General features: G+C 42.1%; 2 protein-coding genes across 2 annotated transcripts in view; one reads left to right on the forward strand and one right to left on the reverse strand.

Moving 5' to 3' along the window:
* Positions 1-2,602, reverse strand: part of LOC138971035 (transport and Golgi organization protein 2 homolog) — a 29,409-nt gene extending 26,807 nt beyond the window's left edge. Inside the window, exon 1 of the mRNA XM_070343638.1 lies at positions 2,461-2,602. Within this exon, the coding sequence (XP_070199739.1) occupies positions 2,461-2,602 (142 nt within the window). The remainder of the gene's footprint in view (positions 1-2,460) is intronic.
* A 35-nt stretch (positions 2,603-2,637) lies between these two features.
* On the forward strand, positions 2,638-16,526 carry LOC138971032 (3-ketoacyl-CoA thiolase, mitochondrial-like). The gene is made up of 11 exons (XM_070343635.1): positions 2,638-2,722; positions 5,353-5,528; positions 6,237-6,365; positions 7,535-7,651; positions 8,574-8,721; positions 8,976-9,035; positions 9,515-9,627; positions 10,763-10,865; positions 11,190-11,287; positions 13,686-13,840; positions 15,196-16,526. Exons 1-11 carry the CDS (start codon positions 2,707-2,709, stop codon positions 15,275-15,277), a joined length of 1,197 nt encoding a protein of 398 aa, XP_070199736.1. The 5' UTR covers positions 2,638-2,706; the 3' UTR covers positions 15,278-16,526.
* The last annotated feature ends 791 nt before the right edge of the window (positions 16,527-17,317 follow it).

Below are 17,317 nucleotides of genomic sequence, written 5' to 3' on the forward strand. Positions count from 1 at the left end.
GCCGTGGCTCGAGAACGAACAATGGGGTTTTACCGTTGTCCTCATAGCCTCAGAACTTAGCTGTGACCTATTAGGGACATTAGTTGAATGTGATTTAAAAAATATGGGGAAAAATAACCCTACAAAAACTGAAACACAAACTGAAAACCCCGAGTCGGTTAAGTATGGAGTCCGCAGGCTCCAGGGATGAGGTGCATGAAGCAAAAGTGGGTGCAACCCAAACGGTTGAGAACAAACCACGGGGCCTGATTGGTTGAAATCACAACCGTCAAATCTCAATTTCAACTGACAAATTCAACGCCGAGGCTGGCTCCCACCCGGTTGGTAACTTTCTCGTTAGCCTCGGCCCAGGTGGGATCCATCTCCAGTTGTTCACTGACATCAAGAACTGGATGACTGAGAACAAGTTGAAGCTGAACAGTGAGAAGACGGAGGCCCTTCTCGTTGGAACACGACAGAAGATTGCTTCCCTCACTGTGACCGACCTCCAGCTGGATGACGCGACTGTTCCCTTCTCCCCTGCTGTCAAGAGCCTTGGCGTCTTTCTCGACTCCATTCTCTCCATGCAGACACACATCTCCTTCATCATCAAGACCTGCTTTTTCCACCTACGACGCATCGCCTCCGCATCCGTCGCTACCTCACCCACGACGCCTGTGTCAAGCTGGTTGTCTCCCTCATCTTCAGTCGTCTGGACTACTGCAACTCCCCGCTTCTGGCTGGCCTCCCCGCCTAATCCATTCCGCATGGCCTACAACGAGTCCAGAACGCTGCTGCCAGGCTGACGTTGAGGAAGACGAAGCGAGACCACATCACCCCCCTACTTCGCTCCTTGCACTGGCTCCCTGTCAACACCCGAATCTCCTACAAACTGTCCACTCTCGTCTACAAGTGTCTCAACGACTCTGCTCCCGAGTACCTTCAATCCTCCCTGGACCTGTACACCCAGCCCTCCGACCGTCCCCTTCGTTCTGCTGCTGACCCACTCCGCCTTCACAGTCCCTCGCTCGAAACTCGCATCTGCTGGTCAGCCTGCGTGCATTCCCCGGCCTCCGCGGGCCCCTCAGTCCGCCGGTCTGGAACTCCCTGCCGCTTGAGCTTCGCCAGAGCCCCTCTCTTGACGCGTTCAAGAGTAGGTTGAAGACTCAGTTCTTCCAGTAGCTTTCTGCGACTTTCATGTTCGACGTGATGTGTTGTGCCCCAAAACTGAGACATTCTTGTGCTGTGCTCTGTGAGAGGTGTTTTTCTTTGTGTTTAATATTATCATAGACCTATTATTTTGTTTGGACCTAGCTATTGATGTGTACATTATTGTTGAACAGTTGTTTGTTGTATGTTTATCAGGGTTTGCTAATGTGTGATAGGGTTCGTGTCCGTCTGTAGATCAGTGTTAGTTTCTTTGTTAGTCCTGTGTTGACAACTCTTCGACAAGCGCTTAGAACTGTACCCACGGAATACGCGCTATATAAGCTTCATATTGATTGATTGATTGATTGAGGTGCGATCGACTATCGCGAGTAGCATTCGAAATAGATCGGGCTTCAAGTTTTACCTGGCAACACTCTTACTACTGCATGACCATGCATAAGCCGAACGATCTAGACTAGTCCGTGCCCCAATTCGACTCGTGCATTCAGTCGGTCTCTTTTGATTTTCCTTCAAATCCTTCTTTTCTTTTTTTTTATCCTTTCAATCTTTTATTTCATTCCCTTCTTTTTCACTCGAGTGCTTTTGGGTAGTTTATAGAGACTGATTGAAGAAAGCCACGACAAACTCATAGAGTGCCTACGACGACGGTCAACTACAGGGTGAAACCAGTCATTCCGGTGAATCCGCATTAAAGTCAGGGTCAGTGCGTCCGCGAACCAAGCAACGTGCAGTCATTTATGGTCTAAAAACAGCATTCATCGCCAAACTGCAGTGAATAAAGCGTCAATACGGAAACAAAACAAACTTTTTTTTTCTCAGAATCATTTTTCTTCATTTTGTGACACGGAGTGAGTTCCCTTTTTTTCGTCTGCTTTCGTGGAAAAGCCGGCCGACGATTTGAGTTCCGACATCGAACAATAACGGTCAGAACACACGTTCGCTGTTTAAAGTCCACGCTCGAACCTAGTTCGCGGCCTTAGTCCAAACTTTCGCGAACTGAAACTTTGCCCAATTAAGAAGTGGCTAGGCGACTTGTCGGTTCTCGATCGGCCCCACGGTCTAAATTAAACTGACTAGCCTAAGCTTACTTTAGATGAACTTGTACCGTTATCACCATATCAAAATGTGTGTATAGATCGCGAAATCTTTTTGAAAAAACCCCACATGTTTCAGGCAAACCACAAACAGGCAGGAGATATAACACATAAATCAACTGACACACAATCATTAGAACAAAATCTGTGGAAGCAGCGGCTGTGAAACGGATTATACTGTTTTTCACCAGCCCCACTGCCGGGTTCAGTCACATACCACTGATACAAGATGGATTGTCTGTCCAGAAGTCCGCCGGTTTTGTAGGTCTGTTCCAGAATTCATCTCTGTTGTTCACTAGTACCAAACGAAATTCATCGCTGCTACAGTTATCGTTTACGTTGAAAAACAGTAGGCACATGACTTGTTATATGCGTCGTTCAGAACCTGACAGTCGAAAGCAGACGACAAGCTTTAACCGGAAGTTTGCAGAGTAAAACCATCACGTGACTTCACAGAGGCAACATGGCGCTGTCCAAAGGTGAGATTGTGAATGTGGGGTCTGCATGAGTTTGTTCAGTACAAATAAGGCAAATAGGGCCTAGGATACTCGCATAGAATTAAAGGAGAAGAGGAAAGGTGTAACATCTGTTGAAAGATTATTTCAGTCATTGTCACGCATGCTTGCAGGAATATTTCAGCGTACAATGCACATGGACTTTGATCTCAACTTCAAGCCGTGCTGTGACAGCAGACGACTTCTTCTTCTTCTTCGTTCATGGGCAAAGACTCCCACGTTCACTCATGTTTTTAGCACGAGTGGATTTTTACGTGTATGACCGTTTTTACCCCGCCATTCAGGCAGCATACGCCGATTTCGGGGGAGGCATGCTGGGTATTTTCATGTTTCTATAACCCACCGAACTCTGACATGGATTACAGGATCTTTTCCGTGCGCACTTGGTCTTGTGCTTGCGTGTACACACGAAGGGGGTTAAGTCACTAGCAGGTCTGCACATAAGTTGACCTGGGAGATCGGAAAAATCTCCACTCTTAACCCACCAGGCGGCAGCGACCGGGATTCGAACTCACGACCTCCCGATTAGGAGGCCGACGTCTTACCACTGCGCCACTGCGCCCGTCGACAGCAGACGACAAATTATGTGTAAAGCGAATAAAATGTAGAGCTGTCACACACACACTCCTGCGCACATCTCAGCTGCCCCTAAACTGTCAGGGAATGTTTGTTTTCGTGCGCGCGAACAATGCCTTTTGTTCGCCCAGTCAGAATTCATTAAGATGCTTTGCACGCGTACGTACTCGTGCTTCAGTGATCTGGGCTGAAAATAAGGCCCCCCCCCCAAAAAAATAGGTGTGGTTAAGGTAACATAGCCCCCAAAAATAGGGTAGGAAGGTAGGCAATCACTTTTTTTTGTTTTTACTTTTTTTTCTAATGTGTACAAATTAAACCTACTTGACAGGGAAATAAGTGTGCGACTCGAGCGCTTTCGCTTTCATTGCGCTTTCTGCACTCGTTTTTTTTGTTTTTTTTGTTTTTTTGGACAAATGTAATAAAAAGTTATAGGGTCGGCCCCTAAAAATAGGGTAGGTCGGGTTACCGTAACCACACCTATTTTTTTTTTAGGCCTTATGGACAGATCGAGCAGCTGAGAGCTAAACACCCAACTTTTGGCTTTCGCGTTTGATATGATAGGCACATTATATTCGCACAGACACAAGACACTATGCTAAAGAAAACAGATTTGTTCTCCCTTTTTGCTTAAATTTCTAGTGGTATCGAGTTTTTCTGTTAGTTGTGTATATATCCGGCACGGGTCCGTGTCTCTAGTCCCCAGGCTATATCCACGTCATTGACGTCATCGTTGCACGGGAAGCCTCGCGTTGGCACTCTTATCAAGCGCCATTTTGTTTTTACCACAACACAATCAACTCTTTTGACAGCCTGCAAACTAAACTGGAAGCCTTTGCAGGAGTGCACTCATGTGCAACTTTCGTAAAGTTCGTCGAGATCGATAGCAGTAATCAGGAAGTATCGCACAAAATATAGATGCCTATTTTTCCATTAACGGACATGTTGGCTCCGTAGCTCAGACGGTAGTGAATAGTCAAACAGTCCATGAGACCTCCAGTTCGAGCCTGGCCCCAGTCTTCTTTTTATTTTTGTTAAAATAAATTTTTAGACTTATTTTTCCCCCTCTTAACTTTTCTTTCTTTTACGTTGCTCTTCTCTTCTTTTCTCCAAAACATTTCGTTGATAAGAGCTGAGATAGCAATAAAAATGCACTCCTGCAATTTTTACCGGCAGGAGGGCAGCTGGCTTTGTTTACATTGTATCACATAAACTCCCCTCTCCTACCATTCAAAGTGCTGCTGATCGAACTTTGGACCCTGTATTCCACTTATAGAGTCTAACTCTATATTTAAGAATAAAAGAGAGTTTTTACTTTTAAAATTTGACAGCTGAAGTCAGTGAACTGAAGTGCCCAACCGAAAGCAGCAAAATATAAGGCGAGAGTAGCGTCCCTTGAGTACGATGACGTCAGTGACGTGGATATAGCATCGAGTCTAGAGACACGGACCCGTGGATATAGCCACAGCCTTTTCTGTTAGGTAGGCTATATATTGGGGGGGTTTCCTATGCTATGCTAACTTTCTACTACTGTCCCCAGTGCAAGTGACTGTGTTGGGACATGACGTGGTTATGTGCTAAGCAAGAGGGTTTCGGTTGCACAGAGTCATAAAAAAGATTTCAGTTAAGTCTTGATGGTGGTCTGTGCTTTCTGTTTACGCTTGTATAATGCAGGCATGGGAATTGTCCGCCGAAAGGCAAATTTCCGAATTCTTTTTTTGTTGCGCCGAAAAAGCAAAAGTGTCCGCCGAAAAAATAAATGGGGGAGGCAAAAATGGTTTTAAAAACTGAATTTAATGGCAAACTTGGAGCTTAGATGACACCAAATTGCACCATTTGGGTTCTTTGGAGAAAAAAAATTCCGGGGGGGAACATGCCCCGGAACCCCCCTACCAGGGCTAGGCGCTTCACGTCGTCGACTTTGCCATTACTTACACATTTTCAGCCTTTTTTACTTTTTTCAATTCCCATGCCTGATAATGGGCAAGCTACACTGCAATTTGTTCCCTTTTCTTCACCAGGTGTATCAGGGGTGTTCATCGTTGCTGCAAAGCGCACAGCGTTTGGCACGTATGGAGGGAAGCTGAAGAATGTCTCGGCCACAGAGCTGGGACTGCAGGCCTCCAAAGCTGCCTTGGAATCCGCCAACATCTCTCCAGAACTCATCAACTCTATTGTCTTTGGAAACGTGATGGTGGTAAGCAGAAACCCCATTGCTGTGTCAGGTGGAAAGAACTTTATGAATGAATTAGAACAGAGTAACACGAGAGCACACCGAGACACTTGTTGTCAATGGTTGCCTGGTTGTCAGCATTTCTGTTGCAAGAACTGGTCATACTATGACAGAACCACTTATAAGGCCTTTCTCACCATAGGTATGCACAAAAGGCGAGCACTTTCTTCAAATCAATAGATTACCTCTCTAAAGCTACTATGACTCATAGTAGCGTTAGAGAGGTAATTTATTGATTTGAAAAAAGTACTCTCTTTCTCTGCATATATAGTGAAAAAGGCCTTAAAAGTCGGTACTGCCCTCCCCCCTCTTCCCTCCCTCGATTTCCAATTACCCTCATTTCCTACACCTACTGCCCTTCCCTCAGAAAATTGGCTGTTGTACTTGGGTATGCTCATTTCAGACGTCTTCTGATGGGATCTACTTGACACGCCACACCATGTGGGCTAGTTGTTGTACATATGTATGGATGTTTCAGACATCCCCTGATGGGCTCTTATTCACATGCCACATTGGGCTAAAGTTGGGTATCCCTATCCTTGTGCCAGCCCTGCATTATTGTGAACAGGTTGTGTGGATCCGGATTTCAGGCTATCATTAATAGAGCTCAGGTAATTTCACAGATTAAACAAATATGTCTTTCTGTTGTACCTATATGTATGAATGTTTCAGACGTCCTCTGATGGGATCTACTTGACACGCCACATTGGGTTGAAGTTGGGTATCCCTGTCCCTGTGCCGGCCCTGACCGTGAACAGGTTGTGTGGTTCCGGATTTCAGGCTATCATTAATGGAGCTCAGGTAATTTCAAAGATTAATTGATTTGTAATAATAATAATAATAAATCACTTTCCTATAGCGCAAGTCCCGATTCACAGCTCCAAGCGCTTTACAATTCCAATAAACACCTCACACACACACACATAATTGTGTCTTTCTGCTGTCCTTCTTGTCATCAAATGGTCTCTGTGTCTGACAGTTTGCAAAGCCAGCTGCTTAAAGTTACTGAAAGTTTGTGGAAACAATTTTAGCCAGATGAATGTAATGAAGCTTACAGTTTCAAGAACACTTGACATCTTGCTATGTTTTTTACCATATATAACTGTTTCAGACCTGTGCACATCTACGGTTTCTCCGTAATTTCTCCGATTTTTATATGCAGAATACGGTGCTACGGATTTGTAATTAAAATTCCGAAATTCCAATGTTTTACTAAAAAAATTTTTTTTCTGTTTTAAAATGTTTTGACCAATTAGTTGGCCATTGCGCTGACGTTTTCCGATTTACCGGAAGTGCGCGTGTTCTCAGCATTGAGTCTTTGTTCTTAGACTTAGTTCGTCCAGCGTCTGCGTGGCAACTTGTGATTAAAGTGAAACATGAAAAAGAAAAAAAGAGTGCGAGATTCAGATAGTGAAGAGACTGCATCACGGTGGCCTAGTGGTAAGGCGTCCGCCCAGTGAGCGGGAGGTCGTGGGTTCGAACCCCGGCCGGGTCATACCTAAGACTTTAAAATTGGCAATCTAGTGGCTGCTTCCCCTGGCGTCTGGCATTATGGGTTTAGTGCTAGGACTGGTTGGTCCGGTGTCGGAATAATGTGACTGTGTGAGACATGAAGCCTATGCTGCAACTTCTGTCTTGTGTGTGGCGCACGTTAAATGTCAAAGCAGCACCGCCCTGATATGACCCTTCGTGGTTAAGCAAACAAACAAACAAACAAAAGATAGTGAAGAGGAGACACCAGCTCTGTCACCAAAGAAGAAGAAAACGGCACAACAGTGCTGGAAGTCCAGTTATTCTCAAGACAACCTGGAGATCGTAAAATCCAGTTTGTGTGCTTTGTGAGCAGAATTATGTCTTGAACTGTCGTTACAGCTTACTACTGAAACATTTTAAAAACTACTGAAATTTGGTTTGTTTACTACTGATGAGCGTTTTGAGTGTGCACAGGTCTGCTGTTTGTGTGTGTTCAGGAGATAGAGCTAGGTCTGAGTGATATGGTGCTGGTGGGCGGCACAGAGAACATGACACAGGCTCCCTACGCTGTGCGAAACATCCGCTTTGGTACTCGCTTTGGACAGAACCTTCAGGTATGGTTTTTACTTTTTATTTTGTATTTTGTATTCTATTTAATGATATATTACGACACTGATACAAGCACAGCTTTACCGTTTGAAATGGTATTTTTGTGCATTACTAATTGTCATACCCATTCCTTTACAGAATTACTGATTCTGCAAAATCACTTGAACAATTTCAAAAATGCTTCTGAATCCATTGTTGCTGTGCACCAGTTTTGTTTACTCTTTGCTTCTAAATTTGCCTCAAAAGTTTCAGATAAAAGTATACAGGGTCAAGAATTTCCATGGGATCAAGAAAGTGGTTTAATTATGCGGCACAAAGGTACAGTGGAATCCCTGTTTAAGACCTGGGGCGGGGATATAGCTCAGTTGGTAGCGCGCTGGATTTGTATTCAGTTGGCCGCTGTCAGCGTGAGTTCGATCCCAGGTTCGGCGGAAATTTATTTCACAGAGTCAACTTTGTGTGCAGACTCTCTTCGGTGTCCGAACCTCCCCCCGTGTACACTACATTGGGTGTGCACGTTAAAGATCCCACGATTGACAAAAGGGTCTTTCCTGGCAAAATTGCTTAGGCACAGTTAATAATTGTCTACCTATACCCGTGTGACTTGGAATAATAGGCCGTGAAAGGTAAATATGCGCCGAAATGGCTGCAATCTACTGGCCGTATAAAATTTCATCTCACACGGCATCACTGCAGAGCGCCTAGAACTGTACCCACGGAATATGCGCGATATAAGACTCATTGATTGATTGAAAAGACAGAGGTCAGAATTGCAGGTCTTGATAAGGAGTGAGACTTAAATAAGGGTACATTTACAGGGGTTAGGATAAGAAAATATGAAGAGGCAAAATAAAGAAAGGCTTTAAAGGGATATATGTCTTAGATTTTGGGGGTCTTAAACAAAGTTAAACTGATTTTTTTGAACAGCTGGAGGATATGCTATGGGAAGGCCTAACAGACTCGTACGTCAAACTGCCGATGGCCCTGACAGCAGAAAACCTGGCCGAGCAGTACAAGCTCTCTAGACAAGATTGCGACGACTTTGCTCTGCTGACACAGACACGCTGGCAGGAAGGTACAGGAAAGAGAGACAGAGACAGAAAGAGAGACAGAAAGAAAGAGACGAAAAAGGAGAGAAAGAGAAGGAAAAGGAGAGAAAGAGAAGGGAGAGAGAGAGATGATGATGACAGGAAGATAAAGGAGACAGACTAGGGTGTGTGTGTGTATAAGTGTGTGTTTGTGGGGGTTGGGCGAGGGGTGTTCACAGTAATTCATTTCTAGATGTACTGTATGTGTTTATGCTTATGCATTATTTTGTCTGTCTTACAGCACAAAAAGCTGGGAAATTTGCTGATGAGATCATACCAATCAAGGTCAAGGGAAAGAAAGGTAACAAACAAAAATGTGATAGCATTGAACTGTTGATGTAGATGATATTTCTTTTCAGCTATTTCCCAATTTAGCCCTGTCAAAGTGTCATGTAATGAAAAATGAACACTTACCGCAGAGTACAAGCCCTAACGACTTTGCTAGCAGGTACTGAATGGATTTGTATAGCACAATGAATTGGTGAACATATTCTGACTGACTCTATTCTGTACAGGCCTTGATGACTTTACTAGCAGGTACTGAATGGATTTACAAAGCACAATGAATCGGTGTACATATTCTGACTGACTCTATTCTGTACAGGCCTTGATGACTTTACTAGCAGGTACTGAATGGATTTACAAAGCACAATGAATCGGTGTACATATTCTGACTGACTCTATTCTGTACAGGCCTTGAGGACTTTACTATCAGGCACTGAATGGATTTACAAAGCACAATGAATTGGTGAACATATTCTGACTGATTCCTGTGTACAGGTCTTGAGGATTTTGCAGTGGATGAGCACCCACGCCCAACCACCAAGGAAAGCCTGGCCAAACTACCCACAGTCTTCAAGAAAGACGGCACCATCACGGCTGGAAATGCCTCTGTGAGTAATCCCTTTCGTGAAATCTCTTTGTCCTTTGAGGTCTGCATTTAGAGTGAACAGTTGTTGAAAAACTAGTCGGTATAATGGCCGGCGTAAGGTAGAGAATGCAGTGCCGCTTTCTTTCCAGGTTGTTACCAAAAAAAAGAGATCAGAAAAAAAAGGAGAAAAAAAAGAAGATAAAACAATACCCCCTTGTAAGATAGTAACATCCCTTTCAAGACCCTATGTATCGATTGGACATTGGATTTCCCTTCTTTGAGCCATGTGACATCAGAGGCCTACAAAACTTCATATTTGGCCGTTTCAGGTTGACCGAAACTTTAAAGGAACTACAAAACACACGTCATGTGTTTGATTGCATGTGTGTGTGCTGTTCAATGTCAAAACAACAACAAAGTCAGTACATGACGTGTGTTTTGTAGTTCCTTTGAAGTTTCGGTCAACCTGAAACGCCCAAATATGAAGCTTATGTGTTTGATTGCATGTGTGTGTGTGCTCGTTCAATCGTCAAAACAACAACAAAGTCATAGTACCTGAAAGGAATTCGATCGATACATAAATGTTATTTGCGTTTTTGACCAAAATATGACATTTTACACAGATCGAGACAGTCATTGTTCTCCGAGACCGCGCTATTTTGGTCAAAAATGCAAATAACGTATAATGACACCAGAAGTTCTGTTGATAAAGTGTCTAAATTTACTTGCATTTTAGACTCCTTGTCTTATAAGACCCGATATTCTCCGAGTTCTGGAGGTCTCATCATGGCGAGTACGTTACCTGTATCTGAGCTGGTTTTATACATGAACTTTGATTTAGTATGACAGGGTGACACAGTAGTCCCCCTTTTACAGTTGCTGCTCTGCAGAGTTGTCTGCCTGAGTTATTTACAGGGCTAAGTTCAATGACTTCCGGTTAGAGGTCACACCTGTGGATTGTAGAGAACTGATTGTGATAAAGTCTGACTGCTGTTGTCTCATGGTTTTACTCTTGTGATCCTTTGAGTTCACATGGCAGACTGTGCAGAGTTGTGACACAGAATGTGATGTGTGTTGTTCACAGGGCAATGCCAGTGTTTTGTACACTTGGTTACATACAGTACAGAGTTGTGACACAGAATGTGTGTTGTTGACAGGGTATCTGTGACGGGGCAGCAGCCCTGGTGTTGGCCAGTGAAGCCGCAGTGAAGGCCAACAATCTGACTCCTCTCGCCCGCCTTGTGTCTTATGGCATCTCTGGTTAGCTACCCTCTTTGTGTGTGTGTGTGTGTGTGTGTGTGTGTGTGTGTGTGTGTGTTTGTTTGTTTGTGTGTCTGTGTTCATGTGTTTGTTCGTGTGTCTGTGTGTCAGTGTCTGCATTATGTCGATCAACCAATTTGCATTCAATGACACTGGTCGAAGCCATAATGATTTGCATGGATTTAATACTTTGGACATATTGACATTTCAAAAGACCCATTTATTTGCCATCTATGTGAACTGGTCTTGTGAGCATTTGCTACTTACTATTTGCTTCTTATTATTCCTACTGTAGAGGTGATATTCATTCTGGGACTATTACAGGTTGTGACCCCAAAATCATGGGCATTGGACCCGTGCCTGCATCGAGAGCAGCCCTGGAAAAGGCCGGCAAGACAGCACAAGACATGGATGTTGTAGAGGTGAGATGTTGTCAATAACTGTGTTCACTATGTACGTTTTAAGGGCGTTTTCTTTTTTCTCAAATTCATTTTGGGATGTTTTTATTTAATTTGAATATTAATTGATTTTATTTATTAGTTATTTATTGACTCACATGCGAAGCAAAAGTGAGTCTATGTACTCACCCGAGTCGTCCGTCCGTCCGTCCGTCCCGGCGTCCGTCCGGAAAACTTTAACGTTGGATATTTCTTGGACACTATTAAGTCTATCAACACCTGATGTGGCCTGATGGTGTATGGTTACAAGATCTCAAAAAACATGTGCGGCAACTTGACCTCACTTCAAGTTCAAGGTCACAGGGGCCGTAATTGTTGTCTTAAAAACGACCATTTTTCACATTTTCGCATTTTTTTCTGAAGTTATCGAGAATGGCAACCTTAGCTATGTATGCTATACAGGGCAATGTAAGCCCTATCTTTGGACACCAGTTTGGTTGACCTTGCTTCAAGGTCAAGGTCACAGGAGCTCTTCAAAGTTGGATTGTATACATATTTTGAAGTGACCTTGACCCTGAACTATGGAAGATAACTGTTTCAAACTTAAAAATTATGTGGGGCACATGTTATGCTTTCATCATGAGACACATTTGGTCACATATGATCAAGGTCAAGGTCACTTTTACCCTTATGAAATGTGACCAAAATAAGGTAGTGAACCACTAAAAGTGACCATATCAACTCAACTCAACTCAAATTTTATTGGCTTCAATTTTCATAGAAGAATTTGTCTTGCGCTTGGGAGAAAGTAAGAGTATAACATATAAAAACAGCATTCATATCACATTTCATGTATCACACACAGTAATCACTAGTATAAGCCTACAATTATCACATTTGTACCTGTATCATACATGCAAATAAATAGTATCACATTTCCACGTATCACACACAATATATACATTACATAACATACAGCAAGCTTCCATCTCCCGCGCCCCCCCCCCCCCCCCCCCCACACATACATATCCTCGCACGTGCGTCGACTCCATACAAATGACATCATCAGTCCATTAACTAAAATGCACAATGACTAGTAGTGGGTACATGATACTTAATACGTGCTCAACTAGACCTGCTAACTAAAATAATAACAGAAACAAAAACAAGGACTGGGCACAACATTTACACGTGTGTGACCTACTTACATCAGGTGCCTGTGATCTATAAATAACAATGATTGCGTTTAAAGTAAAACATGAATAATGCCGATGTTTACTAACAATGAATACATAACAACTAAGATAAGAATGTATGTGCTTTCATAATATGATTATTTTATAAAACACAGTGGGGAGATTTGGAAAATAATTTTTATACGAAACTGCGCACATCGAGTCGAGCTCTGTAGCGTGTGTGTTCGGAGGCAGGAGACACACATGGCTGTGGATATTAATTGTTCGGTGGATTAAAAAGGATACCCCGACTTCGGCAGGGCAGAAGGAGGTACAAGACGGTGTGCTGTATTGCTGTGTGTGTGTGTGTGCTGTGCAGACATTCTGTGTTATGTGCATGTTCTATTCTAGTCTGTCCGTAGGCTTCCTCTGAGGGCCTATTGTGTACAAGGGGAGGTCACTTCCGCCTTATAAACAAACACATGTGGAGACCCACAGAAATACCATAGCATTGTAATGAAAGAGGGCAACAGCCAATAAGCACCATTGTACTTCCTATGTCTTGAATTAACAGCTTTGTGTTGCATGACCTTGGATGACCTTGAGCTTGGGTCAAGGTCACATGTATTTTGGTAGGAAAAATGTGTAAGGCAGTTCTTAGTGTATGATGTCATTGCTAGGTTTAGTTATTTGACCTTGACCCTGAAGGTCAAGGTCATATAAAGGTCAAGGTCAAGCATGTGAGTCGTATGGGCTTTGCCCTTCTTGTTTTATTTTATTTTGTGTGTGTGGTGAGTTTATCTCTTTTTGTTTGATTTATTTTTTATTTTTTATTTATTATTTATTTTATGTCACTGTTTGAGACGGCAAAGCAGATTTGATCATGTGTTTAGAACAGAACATCACCCTTCAACTGTGGAAAAGATGTTCCTTGCTTTGAGTTTGACCGAGACCATCATCTGAGTAAACATTGTGTTTGTGAACAAGCAAGGACATTTTAAATTGGTCACAGTAAAACAAACATTGCCTTCACCTGTGTAACTGTTTTAATTTTTTTTTTTAAATGTAGCTCTATTTGGCTGAGACCATCTTTTGAGTAAATCTTCAGTTTTTCACAAACCTCGGGACATGTAAAATGGTCCGTCGCGATATAACCTTCGTGTTTGAAAACGACGTTAAACACCAAATAAAGAAAGAAAGAAAGATGTAAAATGGTTCCCAGTGACTGTATTATACACTTGTTGCAGGTGAACGAGGCCTTTGCCCCACAATTCCTGGCGGTTTCCAAGGAGCTTGGCCTTGACCCCGCGCGTACCAATGTCAATGGAGGCGCTATCGCCCTGGGTCACCCGCTGGGGGCGTCTGGAGCGCGTATCACCGCCAACCTGGTGCATGAGATCAGGTCAGCTCAGCTGGCTGCCCTTTTGTATTTGTTTGAAACCTTGCTTTATGATTGTATGTGTCAGTTTTGCAACCCATCCCCCCCCCCCCCCCTTTCAACCACCTCTCTCTCTCTCCCCCCCCCCCCCCCCCCTGAAAAAATGTAGTGGGAGTTTAAGTTACTAAGCAATATTCATTTTTGTCAGTTTCTGGTCAGATATAAAAGTCCAGAAATGGTAAATGCTTAATTTGGTAAGGTCCCTTTGATTTTTTTGGACTCAATGTGTCCCTTGATCTTTTATTTTAGTCAAGCTCCCATATGCAGATCCCTGAGACATCTATGAACAATGCTACCTATGGTGCAGGGTTAAAGAATTGATAGTTTGGGAACACCCACAGTCGTTACTTTGTTACGATTTTTGAGTCACTTGTCCGTAGACACCACCTTAACGTTGGACTTTTCTCGGAAACTATCAAAGCGATCGGGCTCATATTTTGTTTAGTCGTGACCTCCAATGACCTCTACACTTTAACGATGGTTTCGTTGACCTTTGACCTTTTTTAAGGTCACAGGTCAGCGTCAAAGGAAAAATTAGACATTTTATATCTTTGACAAAGTATCTCGGAAACTATCAAAGCGATCGGGCTCATATTTTGTTTAGTCGTGACCTCCAATGACCTCTACACTTTAACGATGGTTTCGTTGACCTTTGACCTTTTTCAAGGTCACAGGTCAGCGTCAAAGGAAAAATTAGACATTTTATATCTTTGACAAAGTTCATCGGATGTGATTGAAACTTTGTAGGATTATTCTTTACATCAAAGTATTTACATCTGTAGCCTTTTACGAACGTTATCAGAAAAACAAGGGAGATAACTAGCCTTTTCTGTTCGGCAACACACAACTTAACGTTGGGCTTTTCTCGGAAACTATAAAAGTGACCGGGCTCAAATTTTATGTGAACGTGACTCATTGTGTTGTGAATAGCAATTTCTTCCTGTCCATCTGATGCCTCATATAATATTCAGAACTGCGAAAGTGACTCGATCGAGCGTTTGCTCTTCTTGTTTATTTAAGTTCGCAAGAGACAAATTATGAAAATAACTCCGTGTTTGGGTTGTGGAAGAGTGAATACTTTTGCCAAAACCTCAAAGATTGGAGGGCCTCCTGTCCACACGGGTAACAGTTACTTTTGATGCCACAGCAAGAGGAAAAGGGCTAAATGTAAAAAAAAACCATACATATTTTCAAGACCACCTATTGGGTACATTTTCATTCAGACTTGTAAAATCGTTATTTGACAGTCTGAGACACTGAACAGTTATAAGCTGACAGAATTGAATTGAAGAATAAACTCTGCTTTGCGTTCTGTGCAGACGATCCAACCTGAAGCTTGCGATGGGCAGTGCTTGCATCGGAGGCGGACAGGGAATCACGGTAGTTCTGGAGAAAGCGTGATCGGCTGATGTGGCAGGCACTTCTGTGATTGGACGATGGGATAAGGAGAGACACAGTGCTGGCAGATTTTCTGTGCTGGACTGATATTTCTGTGATCGGAGACCTGTCCAATTTCGTCACATTGAGTGTATTCTAACGATTGATGATTTTGGCTTGTACTAACTGATTGATTATGCAGACCTGGGAACCCATACGATTTCGCCATATTTTGTACGCATGATTGTCGAGAATACGATCAGTACGGTCAGTGGAAAAAAAATACGACCAGAAACATTCCTAGACTACTTTTCTTCACAAGCCCATCTCGAAGCCGATCCAGTATTTTGACACATGATTACAGTTTTTGTCAGTAAACATTGAAAAAATGCATTTGTTTTAAATGTATAGGTAAACTTAATTAATGGTGTGACGGACGCGTGCGAAGCATACTTTAATCATGGATGTTCATATGCTGTGTGGAGTACGCTCATTTTTCTGAAAATACACCAAGTTTGTTTGAGAATACTGTACTCTAAGTGCAAAACAGGGGTTCCCAGGTCTGATTATGAAAAAATGTTGTGTTTGTCTTATTATTTGGAGTAATTGTGAAAGCACAGATTAAATTATGTCCCAGAAAGAGACCAGTCTCTTGCCCATTGTCCTTTTGAAATAACTCAGGTTCATATTCATACATCATTAGCAGAATTTCACACACACCAATTACCATTTTGAATAGATAGATAAATATTATATCTGTTGAGTTTATGATTCAGTTTTTATATGTGTGTTCGATACTAAAATGAAATACTTTCCTTGGATGTTACTGTGTTTTCTGTGGCCTCTGGTGTCTATATCTGTTTCTTTTTTTTGTGTGTGATAGATTTTCCTCAATCTTTTTACAGAAGTGGTGGGAGAACGTTCTGTTCGCATTTGTGAAAGTCCGATCATTCGCAAGAAAATACCTTTTAATCAATCATGTTTTTTAATGCTTGATACATCTGAGAACAAATATGGCTATTTGCATCATTTGTATCTATCTCTGAAAATGTGTTACAATTTCCTCAAGTAAATGAGCCAGAAAACTAAATTTATTGGTTAAGGATCATTTCTTACATGAATTGTGTTCCTGGGCCAAAATGAACACAAATGACGAAATGTATGCCATGATTAACTGTGAAATATGAATGTATGCTATGCCCAAGGTGTGTGATTGTAACTGAAGAAAATTCTGTCAACATGAAGAGAAAAATAGCCTGTGTGTTTGATAATAGCCTGTGGATCCTTAGTTGTTATAATTGGTTTCTGTGTGCGTGTGTTCAGTTTATTGAAAAACATGGGAAGATGCACACAATCCTTCTCTCTCTTTCTCTCTCTCTCTCAGTCGCTTTGTCTCTCTGTCTCTCTCTTTCTTTCTCTTTCTCTCTCTCTGTCTTTCTTTTTCTCTTTTTACATTTAGTCAAGTTTTGACTAAATGTTTTAACATAGAGGGGGAATCGAGACGAGGGTCGTGGTGTATGTGTGTGTGTGTTTGTCTGTGCGTGTGTGTGTGTAGAGCGATTCAGACTAAACTACTGGACCAATCTTTATGAAATTTTACATGAGAGTTCCTGGGAATGATATCCCCGGACGTTTTTTTTTCTTTATTTCGATAAATGTCTTTGATGACGTCATATCCGGCTTTTTGTAAAAGTTGAGGCGGCACTGTCACACCCTCATTTTTCAATCAAATTGATTGAAATTTTGGCCCAGCAATCTTGGACGAAGGCCGGACTTCGGTATTGCATTTCAGCTTGGTGGCTTAAAAATTAATTAATGACTTTGGTCATTAAAAATCTGAAAATTGTAAATAAAATATTTTTTTTATAAAACGATCCAAATTTACGTTCATCTTGATCTTCATCATTTTCTGATTCCAAAAACATATAAATATGTTATATTTGGATTATAAACAAGCTCTGAAAATTAAAAATATAAAAATTATGATCAAAATTAAATTTTCGAAATCAATTTAAAAACACTTTCATCTTATTCCTTGTCGGTTCCTGATTCCAAAAACATATA

The sequence above is a fragment of the Littorina saxatilis genome, linkage group LG7 (assembly GCF_037325665.1).
Source record: "Littorina saxatilis isolate snail1 linkage group LG7, US_GU_Lsax_2.0, whole genome shotgun sequence".
Taxonomy (NCBI): domain Eukaryota; kingdom Metazoa; phylum Mollusca; class Gastropoda; order Littorinimorpha; family Littorinidae; genus Littorina; species Littorina saxatilis.

Coding starts and splice junctions, on each gene's coding strand:
- LOC138971032 (XM_070343635.1), top strand. Junction 5,529..6,236: donor TCTTTGGAAACGTGATGGTG/GTAAGCAGAAAC, acceptor TGAATGTTTCAG/ACGTCCTCTGATGGGATCTA. Junction 9,628..10,762: donor TCACGGCTGGAAATGCCTCT/GTGAGTAATCCC, acceptor TGTTGTTGACAG/GGTATCTGTGACGGGGCAGC.